General features: G+C 40.7%; 1 protein-coding gene across 4 annotated transcripts in view; it reads right to left on the reverse strand.

The window, feature by feature from the left end:
* The window catches only part of DUSP16 (dual specificity phosphatase 16), a 94749-nt gene that overhangs the window by 36342 nt on the left and 36299 nt on the right, over positions 1–22108 (reverse strand). For all 4 annotated transcript variants that reach the window (XM_081059830.1, XM_081059828.1, XM_081059831.1 and 1 more), the window contains 2 exons: positions 4349–4942; positions 3236–3374 (listed from right to left, as the gene is read on the reverse strand). In XM_081059830.1, coding sequence (XP_080915956.1) covers positions 3236–3374; positions 4349–4576 — 367 coding nt within the window. In that variant the 5' untranslated portion in view covers positions 4577–4942. The remainder of the gene's footprint in view (positions 1–3235; positions 3375–4348; positions 4943–22108) is intronic.

The raw sequence follows: 22108 nt of genomic DNA on the forward strand, positions 1-22108 counted from the left end.
TTCGTGGGGAACACAAAGAGGAACAAGACACAGTCCTCAGCTTGAAAAAGAGAATCCAGTAGGGGAGTTAAACTAACAAATGAAAAGGGTGACAATATAAGGTTAAATAAGATTTTTAAGATAAAAATGAAAGACATCACAGGATAGTATACGGCTATACAATTAATCATTTGTTCAGAATACTGACTGGGCTTAGAAAAAGGCACAGTTGGCCAGGCAGGGGTCGAGGTCCTGGCTGAGTAGGCCCACAGATGTGGCCAGTATAGGCAAAGTTCATTGCAGAACCAGGTTCTAAGTTTCAGGATTAGAAGGCTTGGGAATCCAGTCTCATTGGTAATCGGCTGTCAAAATGGCTTAAAAGAAGCCCTTTCACCTGCAGGGTAGAAGCTGAAGTTTACGAGGCTAGCCCCATACCCAAAGCCTGGTCCATATTAATGAATTCAGCCCACTGCATTTCAGTACAATCTGCCCTAACCTAATGCCCCCTTCCTTCAATAAGCCTTCATTTTTTTATGTCTATGTCACTATGTCCCATAGGTAAGTTTGGGCCTCCTCATGTGTGAGGGCAAGAGATCATTATAATGTTTCCTGTATCAGTTTCTTGGGGGAAGTCCTCTTGTTCTCCTTCTCCAGTCTTTTTTCTCTGGGTAAGGGAGCCCTGAGAATGTGAGTGGACTTTGGGTCACAATTCTTCGCTTCCACATATAATGACCATAAAAACCATATCACATATCTGATGTTCTCTTCCTGAAAAATCTCAGAGTAGCTAAAAGCTCTAAACTGATGGAAAAATTACTCCAAGAAACCACTTTGTCTATTATCACATCCACATGAGGCCGACAAGCATCTCTAACTGCTGAAAGCAACAGGGGTAGTTTGTAGTGAAAACTGTCTCCAGTGACCTTGTGATTTCCTGTTGCACCTGTGAGAAGCTAGCATGCTTTTCAACGGTTATTCCCCCAACGCCCACAAAGCAACATATTTAAGAAACATGTGTGGATCTGTCCTTTCTCACATCCCTGGAACATCCTCGCCAACTGGATGTTAGCAAAAAAATAGTCTGCCAAGAATGGATGGCCATACCTCTCCCAGAGTCCTCTCCCACTTACCCCACTTTTCTGTCTCCTCTGTGAAGCAGACTCACTAACCAAGGGAACTGTCATCTAACTGGTCAGAGGCTTTCGGATGGTTGGCGAGGTTTTAACCATCCAGAACCCTGTCTGAGGTATCATAAGACATCTGGCTGCTCAGAAACTCCTCAAACAGGTAATCTGGTTCCTGAAGCTACCTACCTCCGAAACTAAAAGAAATACAGGATTCTAGGGTGTGGGTGATGACATGGTGCTATCGATATATTCACTGTGGTTCTTGGTGCTGCCTCAGTGGACTTCTGTTTAGGCCTAGGACACACTTCCTGCATGAAGGGGGAATGTCGGGGTGCTGTGACTCAGCATGTCATTCCATGTGTCCCTAGGGTTGACCCAGGTGATCAGACTGAGTCCTTTTTCTTCTTTGCCCAATGAGTGCCCCTCCCAAAGGGGCACGAGACTGGTAAGAACCTTCCCAGGTAACAAAGGTGTGCTCTTTGGTAAAGGGGAAAAAGGGGTATATAAGTAACTCAAACACCTGAGCTAGAAACTCAACATGAGCTCATTCCGCCACGGGAATGTCAGCTTGGCCAAGTGTCAAGTCAGGCCACCCCACAGGGAACAGTGTCACAATAGAGAGTGAGGTCGGAGGTGGGATAATCCCTTGGCCATGAAGCACGTCTTGCTGTACCCTCTTCAGGAAAAATTCTAGTCCCATTACTAGGATTCCCAAGCAAAGTCCCTCACGGTAGCTACAAGAAACATGAAATGAGTTCCTCAACTCACCAACCTAGTTTACTGGAACTCTAATAACAGTTGTCATACTTAACACATTAATACTCCCAGTGAAGGAACGTACCTATCAATAAGAGCCAGAATCTAACACTATCATTCTCAGTTACAGAATTCTGAAAAACATTCTAAGGTAAACTGGCTTCGTTCAAGGATACTAATAGAGAAATCAGACAGAATCACGGCATAAACTAAAGATGTAGCAATGGATGATCTGAGACAGGAAACGACCCTTGTTCTTTGGGAACTGAAGCAAAGGCTGACTGATGAGAGAGAACTGGAGACATGGAAAACTTACCTAAACCTGCACTGAGCTTAACAGTGTTCACACACCAACAACTGACTAACCTTACTCTCTTAAAACTGAAATGTTTATACATATACTAATAATTGCTAATAACATTAAGCTCACGGTACCCTCCTTACAACGAAAGACTAAAGGTGTAAAAATGAAACTATCAGTATTTTTCTTAGGTCACATTTTTAAAAGCACCCTTGCCTATCACTGTGGTAGAGTCTGCCGGACAAGCAGCTCTGCGGTCAGGGTTCCTGTGCATTGTCAAACTGTACTCCCAACTCTGGGAGCCCGTGTGAGTGAAAAGGTCTTTAGTAATGTCTGCAAAACAGGGGAAGCAAAGGGCCAACAGTCTGCTTTGAAATGTGATGAGATGGAACTCCCACATCTCCTTTTAGGGCAGATGTGAAATATTATTCAGTCTTCCCATGTACTTTATAAACTCATCTGGTAGCTCAGCATTTGAAAGTTGAGACTTTTTTTCAGTTGTGAAAACAAACAAAAATATACAAGTAAATAAGTTTTAAAATGTTCTCCCTAATTATGAGAATAGTCTACACACATTCTCTTCCTTCCTCATTCTTCACAATGTCCAAGAATCATGATCTTATCACTGGAGTCCACTTTAAATATAAATGTTTAATAAGAGTTTGACACCAGAATACAGGTCTGCTTCTTTCCACAGGGGTAGGGAACTAAGAGCAGGAGCTGAGATGTAGAGCGTCTTGTGTTCTTGCAACACAGATGAATGGAAAAATCCTGGACAGAAGCAGCTGGCTTTGAGCTATCTATTCAGGCACACAAATCTATGTGCACTTCTAGCTAATACCAAGGGTAGAGGCATTTGAGCTAAGTCAAGAATACTTTGGCCATTGGGGAAGGATGACAGAATTCGAGTTCAACAGAACAGTTATGTCAATAAAAAGCTACAAACTAATCATTGTACACAATAACGTCATACTTGTGATGATCTACTGTACTTTGAGCTCCCTGTAAAATACTGCTTACTCATAGAGCTCAATGCGATTCTGAGTCCTTTCAATTCCAACACGAGCCTTACCTGCAAGCAGGTGAACAGAGCTGAAGCTCTTCTCCAGTTTACCCAGAAGTACAGTGAGAAAACAGTCTGAAGACAGAGAGGCCACATCCTGGGAGCTCTGGTCATAAACTACAACCTTCTGGCTGCAATCAACGTCAACCTAAAATGCAAGCGTGAGGTTATTAGGAAGGAAGGTGAGAAAAACAATCCCATAAAATACTGGTGCAGAAGCAAACGACTGCTTCCGGTTTTCAATTAATAATTTGAATAAAAATGAGATAGTCAACCTACTGGATAAAAACAGCATACAAATGGTTTAAATGCTGGTAAAAATCAACTTTTAAAAGGCAATTTGATGCTATTTCTGTGTAGAGATGCTCAAAGCTCCTTGGTTTTAAATCCTTAACACTATAAAATGGTAAACCATGTAAAACAAAATAATAGGCAAAATAAACATAATGATACTTGAACAAAAGAAACATTTAAAAAATGGTTTCCACATAACAACAAAGAAATCAGTTGTTTAATAAAAGTAAAACATGAACTCATTTTCATTCCTGAAGAAAAGAAATAGCCTTATCTACCAAAGATGACATTTTGCTTTGCTAGGAATAACTCCTTGAAGATAATATCCTTAAGTCTTGACCAATATTATCTTATCTTCCCACAACTCAAAAGCACTTCTAATATAGTTTCTACTTTCTTTCTTAGGCCACTGAAATGAATAATTTCCTTTCAGTAAGTATATAAATAATACAAAATAATACATTAATATATTGTCAACAATACATATACTAGTACATAATTGCTAATAATTATTATTATAGTGTATTAATTATAACTTTTTATTAGTGTTTAAGTTAATAGAACAATTTTAGCAAGCCATTAATGGGAAAACAGCACATGACCAACTTAAAACAAGTTAACCCCTCTGTATAGTTTAAAAATATTCTTTAATGTGACAATATGGTGAGTAAATTATTTTAAGGTATCATAAGTTACACCCAAGTTTGAAAGCAAACAAACTTTCTCAAATTATTTTCTCCCCTTAAAAAATGAGGCTTCATTTAAAATTATTCCCATTCAGTGTGTCTATATATTTTAAAAAGGGGGGAAAAAAAAGAAAGTATTTACCTTATGTTTCGCTGAATGCTGGATGAGTTCTGTAATTAACACTTTGTCCTGTTGCAATCTCCGCTTCATAAGCTTGGAGCAGTTGATATTAATGGCTTCCAAAATGTGGGATGTATTGTACTCCACAAAAGGCCGGCTATCAATTAGTAGCACTTTTTCCGTTCCACTTTCCAGCAGAGCCACCAACCTCTCAGTAACCATTTGAGTTCCAATCATCTCATGGGCCATGACAACAATCAGTCCCGTTTTCCCACCTCCTTCTTTAATTTGCCACGATGATGTAATGGTGGTATGCTCAAAGGCTCAGCTCCTCCATTGTACTGAAAATGTATGAGGTCAGGCTGGTGGTGACGGGCAAAAGGAGAGTTAAACCCATTTTCAGCAAGAGCCCTCCAAGTGAATGTCTCTTTCTCTTTCCTGTTGATGTGCTCTTGCAAAGGACTCCTTCCACAAAGCAGCCCCTCACATTTGATTCATAAAGAGATGACTGGAATAACCATTCCACAACAAAAGATGCTTTGGGGCGGCCAGTGCATTACATCATTCTTTACCTTTGCTCCCTCGCTCCAACAGCTTGACACTGGACTGAAAAGCCTACACGAAGAGAAAAAGACAGACAGAAAACAAAACGGGGTCAAAAAAAGAAAGAGCATCTGATTAGGGAGAGTATATGATTCATAATATTTACCCCATTAATCTAATTCCATACTTGATGCACTGTTTCATTTGAACAAACAAACAAAAGGGACAATTAGGTATGGCTTCAGGAAAGCATCTAATAATACTGCAGTTTTACCTCAAAATATAAAAACTCAAAGAAAACAAAACAACAAGACATAGTCATGAATTGTAATTGCCGGGGGCCCAGAACTAAATGAGTTATAGCATGAAATTAAAAGAGCTATAAAAAGCTGCTTGAAGAATTATTATTCCAAATGGGTTTCCTCCATTTTCTTTGCTTATTTCTTTAAAATAGCACAAAAGAACAATAGCCTAAGACCAGGGTAGCAATGCCCAATTATCGGGACCAAGAAAAAAAAATCTTTTCTGACGGCTTGAGAATTACTATACTGGTGTGCCTGTGTATGCGCACACGAACACACATCAAGATAAACAGCACACACCCCTTTAAACTATCCACCGGGAGGAGAGAAGAGGCAGGGAAAACAGAAGGTTCTATAAATTTCAGCTGCCTTTTAAGGAAGAAAGGACAAAAATGGCTGCTATTCTTGTCATACTAATGCTGAGCTCATTGATGGGGCCTGTAATGTCCCCAGTTCCATCCAGGGAGTTTCAGCCGTGACTGGCCAGTCTCCCCAAACCATCACCCCCTTGGAGTTCCCTGACCCTTCACATAGGAGTATGTGGCACTCAACTTCTAGAGAATAAACTCTTTAATGGCAGAGGTTTTATATTTCTTACCTCCACAGTGCTTTGCACATAACATACTCAATTTACACTGTTATAATTAAAATCCTTCTTGTTCCAAAACAATGTAAGATACTGAATAAATATTTGATTAACTGATTTCAGATCAGGAGCGTAGAGCCCTCAAACATCACTGGGTCTTATTTCCTAATTTCAAACTTACAAATTAGAAACTGAAGTACAGAGAAGAGGTAGCAGGATATAAAGAGAAGTGGCCTTGCCATTTACATATTATGTAACTTTGGACAAATGGTATAACCTCTCTGAACCAGTTTCCTCATCTATAAAATGTAGATATAAAATTGGCCTTGTCTCCATAAAATTGGCCTTGTCTCCTCACAAAGTTTGAGGACAAAATTATCTAAGTTCTCTAAAGTGAGTAAGTAAAAAAGCAACTACACATGATACACAGAAAGGAGGGGAAGTGGTGACCAGAGCCCTGCATCTGGAATCTAAGTCACCACTCAGCATATAAAAACAGCAGCAGTTCCATCCTCCAGTCCCACTGCAGCCGAGCTCCATCCTTTATATGGAGCCAGACACACACACAGACCTCGAAGGCACCTGAGTACATCACCTCACCCACCTCCACATTTTACAGATCAGCTCCACAGAATACATTACTCGCCCATTTCTTGTCTTCATTATATTAATTGTATTTATTTTTAGTATAGCTTAATGGCAATGTCGTACAAAAGTTGTCTCTGTCTTCAACTGAAGAAACTACAGCAGAAAATTCACGTCAGTCAATCAACTACCACATTTGCAAAGCACCTGCCAAGGACACGGCCCTGAATCAAGTCCTGACTACTGGGTGACACAGTTCACAGCAATGTAAGGTCCGGTACTCAGACTGTCTGATTCCCAAACCAGGGCTCCTACTACTGGGTTACCCTGTTTTCCCTAAGTTACCCATTCCCATAATGAAACTGGACTGAGAAAGAATGACGCGACTTGTCCATGAGGGTGCCCGGGTGGCACAGAAAGTGGAAATCCGAGAACGAAAGCAAGATGGCTCTAACAATGGCACTGAGTCTCTGAGTCTGATTGGCTCCTCGAAATGATAAAATCTGGATGGGACAAAGCAGTTATCTGGGTTAGCAGATCGAGGGACAATGGGAGGAAGACAGCAAACATGCAAAAGTGGAATTAGAAAGTTCTCATCTTTGCTTCCCTTCAGCCAAATCTCATAAGCCCAAATCACTGAAAGCAAACATAGGTTACGGCAAACAGTTTTACTGGGCAGAAGATGGTCATTCTTACCCAGAGAACCAGTCAGTAGTTTCAGATACAAAACAACGCTTTCCCTAACCAAGGAAAGGTCTGGTCAAAGTGACCCTAATATGAGGATGTAACTGAAGCAAAGGAGTGGAAGTGAAACAAGGATCAAGTTACACTCTTTTACCTTGTCCGAGGCCAGCTGGAGCCCTCCTATTCCTCCTTTATGCCCAACGTCTGATTTTCTGGAGTCCCAAATCGATTATGTGAGAGGCAGAGCCCTGCCAAGGGGGCGTGGAGGATGGGTAACAATGGCCCTAAACCTCGTTTATTTACAGCTCGAGAATTTTGGTTAAGTCCTCATCTTAATTTAGAAATGTCTCCGCATTCACTGTTCATTCCAAAGGATGTCAATAGCCTGACATCAGGGACACGTACGTGACAGTTTCGTTTTCATAATCTTTTCCATGAGGTAGGATTTTAAAAAGAATATTATACTGTTGGCACAACCAACAAGCTAGACCTCACCCAAATTTTTGCAATAAGTCGAAACAAACAAAAAATCTTAGACTGAACCATAAAGGTCCAGGTGCACACGATAAAACCCAGGGCAAGCCTGCTTTGCTATTTACCTATTTACTTAGCCGATTTTTAAAGTTTTAATTAAAATCTTTCCACTTTTAATAGGTAATATATTCACATGGTTCAAAGAAAGGTATACAATATATACGTACTATGAATACATATAGTTCATTGTGTGTTGTACTTCAATAAAGCTGTTAAAAACTGCCATGATATGGAAACTCCAACAAATATACGTAAATGAATGAAATGAATATACTGAAAATCCTTCTCCCACTCTCGTCCTCCCTTGGCCCTAACTGGTAACCTCTGTGAATAGTTTCTTCTAATTTCTTCCAGACTTTTTTTAAAATGAAAACAGCATAAAACATAAATGTATATTATTTTCCTTCTTTTTTCAACTGGCTACACAGTATATAGTGTTGTGTATCTTGCCTTTTCCTTCACTTTAATACTCTAATGTGATTATTTTCCATATTTAATTAGAATGTGATACAATCTGTGTATCTCTGGGTCTTCCATACATGCATTATTAGAAATCTAAATAAAACTTGTAGAAACACTTAACCTTTAAAAGATAACTCCCCTGTCATGCAGGGACTCAGCTCCCACTCCCCACATAAGAACACAGGACATGGTGAGGCCAAAAAGGAACACCCACGGAGCCATAGGTAGGGGAGTCACACCACTATATTCTCCACGGCAGCTGGTCGAGACACAGGAAGTAGGATCCACACGCTCCGCAATCTGCCATCTGCTTCTCTGCCAACCCACCAACCAACCCCCTAGTGTAGCCACAGCAGTTATAGTAGTGGCTAATGGCTAACTGGCAACAGCGGATGGCCATCTAATAACCGAGCCAGCACCTTTCCACATGAGGCCGAGAGCCTGGAAACTGCTCTCTGGGACTGTGAGCCCACACCCCCTTTCTCCTAGAGTTTCAACTTTTCAATCAACTGTTTACCTGAGGGCCTAAAAGCTGAGGAGTCATTCATAACAGTGTGTTTGAAGGGTCAGCACGTTTTATGGCATCCCAATGAGAGAGCATCCTCTCGAACTACTCTGACTTAAGAGAAATTTAAAACGTGACAGCGCACATTCATGGATGTATGGAATTATCTTCTAAAGGATACCCTGCTTGGACTTTTTTCCCACACAAAGAGAGGGTGGCACCATGAGTTCCCGGGGGAAGGGGACACCTACATGGTAGTCTAGGGGCTGCTGAAGGTCAAGTAGCCACTGGTCTTGTGGTTTAAAGCCTCCCTGTCAGCTGTACTGGCCTTCAGCTGTGTCCCTCTGCTGCTGATCCCACTCCTGCTGACCCTGAGGAAGGGGCTCAAGGCCTAGGAAACATGTGGGGTGACGGGCAGGCGGGGGAGAACTGGCCCACCCTGATGCCCAGGCGATGGGGCCAGAGCAGGGCAGCAGAGACTCCCAGTGGGAGGCTGTGGAGTTCCCAGCCTACCATCAAGGAAATCTGGGAGTCAGTGGGCCCTTCAAAAGACAACTAAATAACCCTTCTCAACACATTTAATAAAGCTTTCTAACTCTCTTAAAAAAAAAATAAACAAGTATTTACCATACTGAAGACTAGTACCCTTAACCAGGGCCACTAAACAAATATTTGCAAAGTATCACACTTTCAGAAATAAAGACTTTTTAAAAGACTTTATTTATGAAGGTTTAGAGATAGGCTGAGGCAGTATTTTAGAATAACAAAATTACTGTACAATCAGGGAACAAAATGGGCAAATCCCCTAAAGAAATGCCAATTTTAGTATATATTAAATTTCAGCAATTTGTTCATATTTTATCACATTTAATATTAACATGAGTTGCATAAGACTTCCTCCCTCCCCTTTAATATATAACTTTTGAAGTTTTTCCGAGCAATTTATTTTTAGATGTCATTCAGTTATCTATGGAAATGTACCTATGACTTTATAATGGAAATCAGTGGTTTTATTTACTGAAATTCACTTTGCATCCAACTTTGCATGACACCCAACCAGAAAACTTTTTAAAAGATTAAGATCATTTTTAAATTTCTTCTCCTCTAAGATTGAGGCATTAGTCTTTTCAACTTACCAGACATAATCCTGGTTTCTAGGTCAGTCAGTCATACTGACAGAGGGTACATCGTGCACGCGCGTGTAAACACACACACACACACACACACACACACACACACGCGCGCGCGCGCGCGAGAACCTTTCTCACACAGTTTCCCCATCTACCCATGGGTTATTTTCTGTTGACACCAACAGTTCCTGTCACCAGGCACTGCTGCCCTAACGTACACAGTCCCAAAGGCCACAGCAAGGCCGCCAGCACGCAGGACAAAGCTCCATGAACGTGCCAGGCCTGCTGACCTGAAAAGGGGGATCCATAAGGAGGCAGGGACGACCCTCAGAAAGGCACACTTCCACTTTAAAAATGTCCTTTTACAAAGAAATTCTCAGGAGAAGGAACAGGATCCTATGTCTATAGGGTGCTTAAAAGGCCTGTTCAGTGAAGAAAGCAATTGAGCCTTATTTGGTTGGGCTTGATCAAATTCAAATTCCCACAAAATTTATGGAAAGGGTATAATCAGGTGAGAAGTTTACTTTTATTAAATTACACGCTAGTCTTAAATTCTTTTTCCTTCAATAAAACTGAAGAAATAGGCAACAAGATACACCAAACAGCCTTTCAGTAGAGCCTTAAACATAGACTGTTCGGTAACAGAAAAACTGAACTAATCAAAAGGGAGAAAAGCAGGCTAGGACGTTTTGGAAACACCGTACACACTGCCCGTCTTCGTTCTACCTTGATTAAAGCAACTTTGCCTCATACGCTATGGGTTAACCCTGACAGAAATTCTGAGGTCTGGTATTAGGTAAAATATAATCAATATAAAAATAAAAAACCAAAAACCACCCTCCCCAAAGCCAAGACTATATAAACTTCAGATGTTTTTCAGTTGCTTATTAGTGTCTTAACTGTATTTTCTTACCCCCCAATAGAGGATACACGTTCTGATAAGGATACTGTCTAAACAGCACTAGACCAGGAGACAACACTCGCTAGCACCATAAAATCCAGCCACCTCTCACCAACCCACAGCACTGTTGAGAGAACCCACTCCTATCAGCGGCTCAGGCTGCTTACATACATCTCAAGGAGCCACAGATAAAGGCTGGAAGAGCGGCCATCCTTCAAAGACTAAACAGAATGCCTTTGCTTCAGACACAAGCCAGCCCAGGCAGAGGCCAGGTCTGTGAGAAGCCTTCACCAAGTTTCTGCTAAGGCAGAGGCCTGGCCCACCTGGAGCTTCTGTCTCTGCTTCTTAGCACTGCCTCCTGTTTATGCTCACCTGTTTCACCAATGTCCCCTTCCCTGATGCCCCAGAACAATCCTCATCCAGGCTTCCCTCTGTCCCTTCCTCTTTCCTTCTACCAAACCATGCATCTATTCTAGACACCCCCCTCACCGCCAAGCCTCCCTCACTTACCCCTCTACGCGTAATGCTTCCTCCTGGCACCCTGCCTGAAAACAACGAGGAGGGGCCTGGAGATGAGGTGGTCCTGGGGGGTGGAAATGGAAGAATCCCTAGGAGGAGTTGCTGGGCAACAGAAAATGTGGCCAGGGGTTGGCCCTAGGGAGGAGAAACATTTTGGAAGGGTATCTGCAGTAGAGATGGGCTTGAGGCCGGAGAGAAGAGACTCAGAACCAACCAAACGGAGGTCAGATGGAAACGAATTTATACACCCTGGTTTTCTAGAGCATCTGTCAGGTCTGCTCTATCTCATTCAGCCAACTAACAAACAGTTACTGAGCACCTCCTAAATGCCAGGCACTGCTGTGCAAAACAAAAGAACGAGGCAAAAATGCCTGTTTTCCTGGAGTTCCTAATTTAGTGAGGGAAGACACATAATAAACAGCAATAACAAAAGCAAAATATGTTGTACGACAGATGGTGATAAATGCTATGGAGAAAACATAAAGCAGGGAAGGAAGGAGAGCTGGGGAGATCAAATGCCTTACTCTAATGGTTAAATAAAGATCACGAGGTAGGTGAGAGCGTGAGCTATGTGGATACCAGGAGACTGTAGCTCTCTGTTAATGTCAAAGGCTTAAGGCCAATTAATATATTGGCCAAGGTAATGCTGAATTGGGCAAATGCCAATTAAAGATATGGCGGGTGCTCAGTTTTTCTTCAAAACTATGGTTGTATCTATGAAGCATTTCTAGGCATTTGAACTTTTAACTTCAATATGAAAAATATGTATACAAGAAAGTTTAGTACAGTTTCTTCCTTAAAACTACAAGGGGAGAAGCTAATATCAGTACATTATTTGGCAAAGAAATGAAAAGAAATACTGTAAAAAGAAAGATTACAATTTATGTTAATTTAATACAATTCTTCCAACTCCACAAATGTTTTCTACCTAATAAGAGAACCTCAGTTTTAAAGCACAGTAGTAAAATATCAAAGACGTATTACACAAGATGTACACTTGAATAGATCCACACAACAAATAAGTAGTTTAAAAGAATTAAAGAAAAATACTTTCAAGGAGCTCACCATGTGAGGAGGTGTATCAAATGCTTAGCACAAATACTTTGTAAGTTAGATTACTGTATTCATGGGGTTGGTAACCTTAATGTAAATTTATATTATAATCTTTGTCCATGTACCACCTTTAGCCTAGCCCACCCCTAAAACAACAAAATTCCACTGCCTGAAAGGTAAGGGGTATTTTCCTGACAAAGAGCTAAATTACTAAAGATATTACAACCAGGATAAACATCTGGACAATTTGAAACATAATCTAATGGGGAGGGGTTACCACTTAATTTTTCCAAAGAAGATCAGAAGGCTCTAGGAACAAGCAAGGAAAACAATTAGAAATCATCAACACCAAACCTCCCACCACCTCCACTTGAGCCCAAGTTTGTAATAGTAATATTCCAGAATTTTAACAACTTTAAATCTCTTAATGCTAAAATAAATAAAACTAGAATGCCAAACTACATTCTCCTGAAGATAATTTCAAAATCGTTTACAAGGATATTTTCAAAATGATTTACAAAAAACTGCTTTACCTTTCAGTTAAAACACATGTGAAAAATACTGGAAACCGCCTAAGTGTGCAGCAGAAGTGGATTGGCTAAGTAATGCATAAATTATGAAAAATTCTACAACATAGTATGATGCAACATTTTAAAGGGATGGTATAAAACTATAATTTTTGACAATGAAAAATGGTCATGATATATTAAGAGAATAAAATCAAGTTACAAGAGGTAAAAAAGAACCCTAAACACGCACATACATATAAACACAGAATGGATATATTAAAAATGTTATAATAGGGCAGGCCCGGTGGCTCAGGCAGTTGGAGCTCCGAGCTCCTAATGCCGAAGGCTGCCGGTTCGATTCTCACATGGGCCAGTGCCAGATGGCTCAGTTGGTTGGAGTGCAGGCCCTTAACCACAAGGTTGCGGTTCTACTCGACTCCCGCAAGGGATGGTGGGCTGCCCCCCTGCAACTAACAACGGCAACTGGATCTGGAGCTGAGCTGCGCCCTCCACAACTAAGATTGAAAGGACAACAACTTGACTTGGAAAAAGTCCTGGAAGTACACACTGTTCCCCAATAAAGCCTTGTTCCCCTTCCCCCTCAAAAAATGTTATAATAGTTTTGCTTGGGTAATTAAAGGTTATACCTTGTATATTTTCTTCCATAATCTTGGAAAGTGAAAAAATATTAGAAAAAGGGCATGACATACACTTAAAGAGTCTGCAGCAGTCCTGCTTGCATTCCTTCTGATCAGTATTGTTAGGAAAAGTTCAGGTGAGGTAAGATGAACAAGTATAATATAGGGAAATTTATGCTAGCTGTCAAGGTAAAAGCTGAATTTTTGCTTCACAAAAGGAGTTACAAAGAATTACTTGCAATAACAATGTTTGAGAGGGGAGAAAAATTAAATTTTAAATCACACACTTGTTACGATATACGTTGGCTTTTAAAACAGGTCAATTGGGATATGACTCTTAATACTAAAAGTTGCTTCTGTATAGAAAGGATTTATTGCTAGTTTTCTTTTTAAAATTAACATAGTCTCTAACACTCTTAAAATGTATTTCAATTTATGAAGTTTCCAAAATAAACCTGCTTAAAGCGCAAATGAAACACAGTATGACTTTCCGGCTTCTCACTGGAAAAGCACAAATTCTTTTAACAGAGTATATACAGTGGCCTCCTCACTGTTCTCAGCTCCTAAATAGACACGCACAACAAGACTTGAACACATTCCAGGCGTGGCCTTCAAGGCTGGACCACACCTGCTTCCAAGGCCCTGAGGCTAAAAATAACTCTGGGGCCTCAAAAACGGGACACTAGCCAGGCCCAAGGGTAGCTGCAGGCCCCTTGCTCAGCTCCAAGAACAGTAAAAGCAGGAGCTACAAGACTACAATCACAAAAAACTCCACCACAGGCTTCTTTCCTTGTCTCTATGTACCAATCACCTCCATCCCAGGACTGCTCAGTTTCTTTGCCTTGTGACACCAAAACTTATCCTAGGAACTTACAAACAGTAAGGTTTTATGGTGTATTGTTTAAATAAAATAAAAAAAAACAACACACAACTGTGGAGAAGGACTCAGGAGACCTTGTTCCTAATTTCAGCTCCTATACCACTGTTGTTAAAATGTCATAGCAAGAGTCACTTGACATCCCCAAGGCTGTTTTTTCCTCACCTGTAGAAGGAGGAGTCCTGCATTCACTTAACCTCTAAGGCTTATTTCGCTAAGAATGATATGGCTGTCAGTGCATCTCAGCTCTTAGTAAGGGTCCGAGTACCCGGACTGATTTGATCATTAAGTAGTCATGTTAAGGAATTAAGAGTTTATATCCTATAGCACACAAATTAAAATGGGAGACTCCTAGGTAATGGCTCCACAAACAGCATGGCAACTACTGCAGACCATTTCTTTTATGGTGGGGGATTTCCAAGGTTTGCTCCAAGACAATGATTCCACTTCTCTGCCAGCCCCACAGTATGCAGAAGCCCCCTCTGGGGCTCATTACCAGCTAAGGAATAAAGAGAGGGGGGAGCCCAGGGGACAACAACAGCACCGTTTACTCTAGGCTCCTAGGCTGTGCTAACTGAAGTCACTGCATCTGTCCCCGTACTTCCTCTTCTAGGCCTGGGGGGGGGAATGACATCAGGAAGCTGAACCGCAGGGCAGAGTGGGTGAGAGGACCAGGGCCTGGGCGAAGAATCACAGCACCACAGGGCAGGAAGGAGACCCAAGGCCAGCAGAGCAGTCCGAGATGGGAGTCGGACTGTTCCCTGTCCTCATCCCTGTTACTTTTTCCACTTTGTGCTTTTCACCTTCTATCTTTACCCTCTAATTTGGCTTCGTCACGTCACCTCCCTGCAGTTTCTGGGCCCTTGTTTGTTCTTAGAGGCTACGCTGTTTCCCAACTCTCCCTCCCTCTCCTCTGCATATTCGTCTTCATTTCTCTCCTCAGGATTATAACCAAGCCTCTTCCTAAGGTTAAGCCCTTATCAATAATCTACTTTCTGTCTGGGGAGAGGAACTGCCGAGGACCTTGAAGTGTCGCTATTATAATGAATAATCGTAACTGCCCCGGACTGCTTTGAGACAGTCATCCGTGGATTCAGGTGTCTTGTCAACCTGTACAATCTTTTGATTATTTGTTACTGTAAAATAAAAAATTTAATTTTGGAGAATGAGGTAAAATTTTTCCAGTTTGGTATTTCATATATGGTTATACTGAGTAAAGATGATTAATTCAGTATGTTACATTTTCTTTAATCCTCATACGCCCTGATGGGGGGCGGATGGGTCGCTTAGTTGGTTAGAGCACGAGCTCTGAGCAACACGATTGCCGGTTTGATTCCTACATGGGCCATTGAGCTGAGCCCTCCACAACTAGACTGAAGACAAACTAGGGGCCGCTGGATGGCTCAGTTGGTTAGAGCATTAGCTCTCAACAAGGTTACCGGTTCAATTCCTGCAAAGGAAGGTGGGCTGCGCCCCCCTGCAACTGAAGATTGAAAATGGCAACTGGACTTGGAGCTGAGCAGCACCCTCCACAACTAGATTGAAAGATAATGACTTGGAGCTGATGGGCCCTGGAGAAACACACTGTTCCCCAATATTCGCCCCCAAAATAAATTAAAAATAAATAGAATAAAATACAAGTGATGGTTTACAACTAAAAAAAAATGCCCTGATGATCTAAAGGTTAAACTGCTATCTAAACCTCAGAGGAACACACAAATTCTACATTCTGTTTTCTCTCTAGATTATTTAGAAAACTAATAGGCCCTGAATTACTTTATAGTGTTCAGATTCTTAAAACAGAAAGCAACCTCTGCATGTGTGGACAAAGCTGTCTTCACCTGGAGTCTGACTGCCAAGTTGTGACGGACACCTGTGCAAGCAGCTGCCCTGCCCTTCTTCCTCTACCACCAGCCTCTGATGAGCCATTAGTTCTCTTCTCATTTGAGCATAAACACCATCCAAGGGATCTTCAAAGAGAAATAAGGCAGAGTGGAATACGAAATAATTATAGGCCCCTTATTTCTCTTCCCAGTAACTCGATTGGCTAATTTTTTAAAAAGGATTTTCCATACAATTTGAATAGCAATGGATAATAACCCACAGAATAAAATCAATACCCATGAGTCCAAAAAAAAAAAAAAAAGTGAGATTTCCCACAAAACACTTGCTCCACAATGAAAGTTTGAGAGGACAGTGTTTCTGTTCTCTATTTGTTTGGTTTGGGTTTGTTTTTCCTTTTTCAAGAGGTTATGCTGTCATTTTGGATGGTATTATACTTTGCTCCCTCTATAAATTCCAATGAGATGTCAGTCAGGTCCGGGCATGCTACATGCAGTGGTGAACACCTTCCTATCAAAGTCTCAGTTCCCCACTGCGGAAAATATCAATGTCTGTACTGGTTTAAGTTAAACTAACTTACATTTCTAAACCAATACAGGGCACTGTGGGAAAAACAAAATAGACGGCAGGTCCCTGATATTAACTAGTTGAGTAAATAGTTGAAAAATGATATTTGGACACATGAAAAATGAAAATGTGCTATCAGATGTACAGCAAGTCAAAGAGGAAGGCTTGCTAGGGTTTTGAAGGAAAACAGGACATAAACTACCAGAGAGAAGAGGGGAGAAAATTCCAGATGAGGAAAACGCATGAGCTAAGGTGGTGGGGTAAGTTGTGCAGATTTGCCTGGCTAGAGCACAGATTGTATCAACGAGTAACAGAATACGTATGTGGAGTTGAAGGTGCCATCTGGTGAGCTTTCCTGAAAGTCTAAAGCTGCCTACAACACTGGGAGCTTTAGGAACAAAACATGAGAACATTACTGCAAGAATTTCACTCTGGTAACTTCCCATGGATTGAAAGGAGGAGAAACTGGAAGTAAGGAGAGTAACTACATATAACCATACAGTTTTAGTTGTCTAAGAATGGGTTCTGCCTCGAATGGCAATTATAAAATTAGAAAAATCCAAGGAAAGGAAAGACTAGTGAAGGTCAAAATCCAAGTCAGTATGCTTGGCACAAAATATATTCTTATTAAATAACTGACTTCCTGACTGAAAGTGTCCATGAAAATGGCTATTTTGGCTACATTATTAAATTATTCCACTATAAAATATCCCAGTACCCTATTCTGTCCCTGCTTCAGGTGAACGAATATGAAGCAAAAGTTGTACAGGTGCAACTTTTAGTAGTCAGGTCACTGTTTACAAACCAGAATCAGGCACATGAAAGGGCCAAACTAAAGGAAGGCAGAATGTAAACAGAGGTAGACTCAGTGTTGGCATTATGGGTGACTTTCTCCTATATATTTTTCAGTCGTTTCCAAATTTTCCATTTTTATGTATCTTTTGCAACAAAAAAAAACAAAAGTACATATATAGTTTTAATTGGTCACAACTCAAGTCATGCGCATGCGGTTCAGAGGAAGAGAGAAGCTCTGGAAGTCGAAGTACTGAAGCCTATTCTCTGCATGAACTAAGTAAAAATAATTTTGTATGAATCATTAACCAAAATGACTTTTAACACAGAGTCATGGGATTCATCCAACAATGACTTAGTAGTACGCAAAAAGTAAAGAGATTTTAAAAATGTAATTACATATTCCTGACAGCCACGCTCCAAGGCATTAGGCATTATATGTATTCCACACAAAGCAAAGAAGTGTATGCGGTTTAGCACAAGGCAATGTTCCTTTTCCAAATGTAACCTTCAGTATCAAAGACCACATGTTCCAAATTAAAATTAAAAGCAAAATCATTACCAATAAAATCAGCTGGCCACAAGTGAAATTTAGCACAAAGCAAGCCACGGCACAGTCTACTAAGAAGCTCAATGATTTAAATACCAAAATATCTAATTTCACCATCTCATATAAAATGCAGTCCATGGCACAGACCCTAAGCATAACGTTCACAAAGCTCTACGGTTTTATCCCATTGCACAAATTCTCCAACAGGTTCAAAAGAAACCCATCAACATTTGCTATCAACACATTTAAGCATCACAGAGCACTAAGTATCAGAGACTAACAGGTCCTCGAAGTACAGCTCACTAAATGTTCAGGTTTTTCTCTTGCAAATACTGCTTGTTCTTCTGAATTCTGGAGTTGTGGCCTTAGCTAATCTGAAAAATTCAGGAAAACAAATTAAATTAAAATTATAGTAGGTTTTCAATAAATGAACACATGTGGAATACAAAGTGTTCATTTATTGAAAACTGACTACATTCAATTTCCTACAGAGCAACTTCTCACTTTTGTTTAATCACAAGAATCACTTAGGAACTTGGTAAACAAAATAAAAATAAATGGAATACTATTCAGCCATAAGAAAGGATGAAATACTGCCACTTATGACAACATACACAGTTCTTGCGAGCATCATGCTAAGCAAAATAAGTCAGATGGAAAAGGACAAGAACCATATGATTCACTCATATGTGGGATATACAACAAAGCAACAAACAAAACAAATTCATAGACACAGAGAACAGTGCAGTGTTATCAGAGGGGAAGGTGGTGGGGGCAGGATGAAGAGGGTAAAGGGGGTCAACTATATGGTGACAGGAGACTAGACTTTGGATGCTAAGCACACAATGCAACATACAGATGATATGTTATGGAATTGTACACTTGAAACTTACATAATGTCATTAATCAATGTCCCCCAATAAATTGAAAAAAATAATTTTTAATATGATAAAAGTGGTCATCCAGGCTCCACTCCTGGAGACTGATACTTGGCGTCTAGAACACAGACTGAATTTGTATTTTTAACAACTGTCCCAGGAGGTTCTTAGGATAGGGCAAGTTTGAGAAACTGTCCTAAACACAGGTTTGGGTCTCTTAATGTTCACATTCGAAGGTCAGTTATCAAGACTTTCCAATTTTCAGTCTGTCTCACCTGGAGGACAGAAAGGCGCAAAAGTTGTGTTTGAACTGAAACTAATGGCACTAGTAATTTCCAATAATGGGAAGAACGGTAAGTCACCCAGAGAACAACTCAAACTCACCACTGAAGCAGGGCTTCCCTTTAGCCTAGTGCATGCCTTCTGATAGGTTAATAAGAACCCTTTACAAAATGTTAAGTATCTGCCCAAAGTCAACTAATTCGTCAGTGAGTGGACAGAAACAAGAGCGTCTACACCCAACAGCGTGCACCAAACATTCTGCAAAATTTAACAGACTTCTAAAAGGCACAGAAAGCAATAGAATTCAAAAGATGAGAAAGAATGCACCCCGTGAAGCACTCGATGCAGCTGGGAAGAGAGGTGGCCTCACTGAAATGCTGGCCTGCCATGAAGATACAGATAAATGTCCATGCATGAAGCAGAGGACAAACTAATATAACAAGACCTCACAGAGCACTCATGAAGAGGAACGAACCCTGGAAGCAGAAGCTTGCCTGCTTCACCGGGGTCACTGTGAGAATACAGTAAATGTGTAGAATAGTTCTTTGTGAACTGTAACATTCACTGAAAAGAAAACTCAATACAGGGTTAACGGAGGAATATTTCGGCTAATGCAGTAGTTCTAAACCTTGGCTGCCCATTAAAGTCACCTGGGGAATTCTTAAATGACCTGATGTACCTCAGACCAATAAATCAGAATCTCTGGGGAGTGGGACCCAGGCATTGTATTTTTTACACAAACAGGTAGAAGTGGATTCTGTACCTCCTCCCATGGAAGGGTGACAAAGGACAGGCCACTTGGAAGGCAAAGTTTAAGAGGGAGAAAAGGAGAAATTTGGTGACACGTAATACTGTAATTCATCTGACCTTTATTTTGAGGTGTATGTTTTATAATATCTTCTGGAGGTCTGGGGTTCTGAATATATGATCAGGTAATAGATCAAGTTCTCAATGTCACAGTTTCTATAATTCCAATGATTCATAAAGGAGCACAACAATTCACTTATGACACCCAACAAAAGACCACAGATATGCTGGGGCACAGAACCCTATTCTGGCTCAATAAAATAGTTTATGGTTGAAGCAAGCTAGTAGTTTCCAATCTTTCTTCACTGCTTTCCAGCTATACATGTATCAAGAAAAGATCTTTACAGCTTGGCAGGAGTCAAGATAGAGCTCAGTGTTCACCTGTGTATGAATGCAAGTTAAATACATAGCTCTACCCAGGAATTTCCCATTACTAAGGGCAAATCACCATTACAAGGGCAGACAATCTTTCGTAATTCCTCCCTCTAATCCAATCCTGTATGACTTCATTTAATAAGCTGCTGATGGAAACCAAGATTTGGGCTTCCAGCCAAACAACCTATATTACATTAAATACAGGACATCCTCACCTTTCTCAAGGTTGTACCTGTAATTACTTAAAAAAAAGAAGGGAGCATTTAACCATTGTCAGGAGTTTTATATTCGTAACATGCCTTATTAACACACAACAAAAGTAACACTAGACAGAGAATGCAATCTCCCTTGAATAGATCTAACTTGTGGCTCATTAACTTATACAACAGTTTCTAAACATCTATTTTGTTGTGCAAGCCTTTTGCTCGGGCAGCTTTAGAGGACACAATTTAAGACAATATCATAGAAATAAAATTTGTACACAGATATCTGTTAGGCTCAGTATGGTGTGAGTGCTATAAGAGTAGAAGGGAAAGAATTTCTAGTGGTGATGTCTGGAAGTCAGCAAGGTGGTAAATCTCACCAACATATATTTACTCTATAGGCTCTCCTACCCTAACTCCTTAGGGGGCTACAGAATCGGTTTATATTCACAAATAGCCTCTGGCCAAGGGAAGTCTGGAGGGTGCGGGGACAACACTAGCCAGCAAACTGGTACAGAAACTGGAGGCAACTTCTTTTCAGCTGGTCCCTGAAGGCTGACTGCTTCCTGCCAGGAAACACTTAATACAGATTCATCTTCAGGAGGCAGAGAGGTTGCTGATTCTCACTGTGGCACGGATTTAGCAGAGGGAAAGGGAGGGAAGGGGAAGACAGTTCATCTTCCTTCAGACTCCAGGTACATACAGTCCCCTGCCTCCACACAAATACAAACATAAGGAAGATACGAATGAAAGGGAGGTACCGGCTTCACAACTCTGACAGTCATCTGACAAGACTACACTGACGTTATTTCTGCCCGACAGCATCTCCCCACAAAGTGTAAGCAAGGAAAATAAGAGAGGAACCCTTATTAAAATTAGTCCGTTTTATTGCCTCCCAGTAAGGTAGGCAAAGGCATGGGCTCCCAGGAGCTGGACAAGCTATAGTAGTTGTAGACAGAGTAGGAGTCTAGACCCATGGTCCTCCAGATTTTCAGTCTACAGACTACTTCAAAGTGACAAAACTGCCTGATCCATTTTCCCACCAATTGTTTCTCTGATTACTCATGATCCATCACAAACCCTAAAGGAAACAATGGCCAAGTAAGTTCTGCTGTATAGGAAGTCTAGATCAGAAGTTAGATACAAGTATTGGAAACATGAACACACGAAAACTTCAATAAGAATGTTCACAGCAGTATTATTTATAAAGCCCCGTAAGTCCATCAACTGATGAATGGATATGCAAAATGTTGTATATATACCCACAATGAAAGATTATTCAGCCATTAAAAAACAATGAATAGTGATACCTGCTGTAACATTCATAAACTTTGAAGCCAGACACAAAAGGTCACACATTATATGAATTCGTCCATATGAAATACCCAAAATAGGCAAATCTATAGCACAGAAAGTAGATTAGTAGTTGCCAGAGACGAGGTGGGGGGGATGGGGAGTGACTGCTAACGTGTACAGGGTTTGCTTGCAGTGGTGAAAGTTGCAGGTCTGTGGCTATACTAAAAACCGCTGATTAGTACACTTTCAAATAGTTGTGAATTATATCTCAATTTATTTAAAAGGGTAAATTTTACAGTATGTGAATTAAATCCCAACAAAGTTACTTTTAAAGACAAAGAAAGGCCAAAGAACTATAGCA

Source organism: Rhinolophus hipposideros (genome assembly GCF_964194185.1).
Source record: "Rhinolophus hipposideros genome assembly, chromosome: 9".
Lineage (NCBI taxonomy): Eukaryota > Metazoa > Chordata > Mammalia > Chiroptera > Rhinolophidae > Rhinolophus > Rhinolophus hipposideros.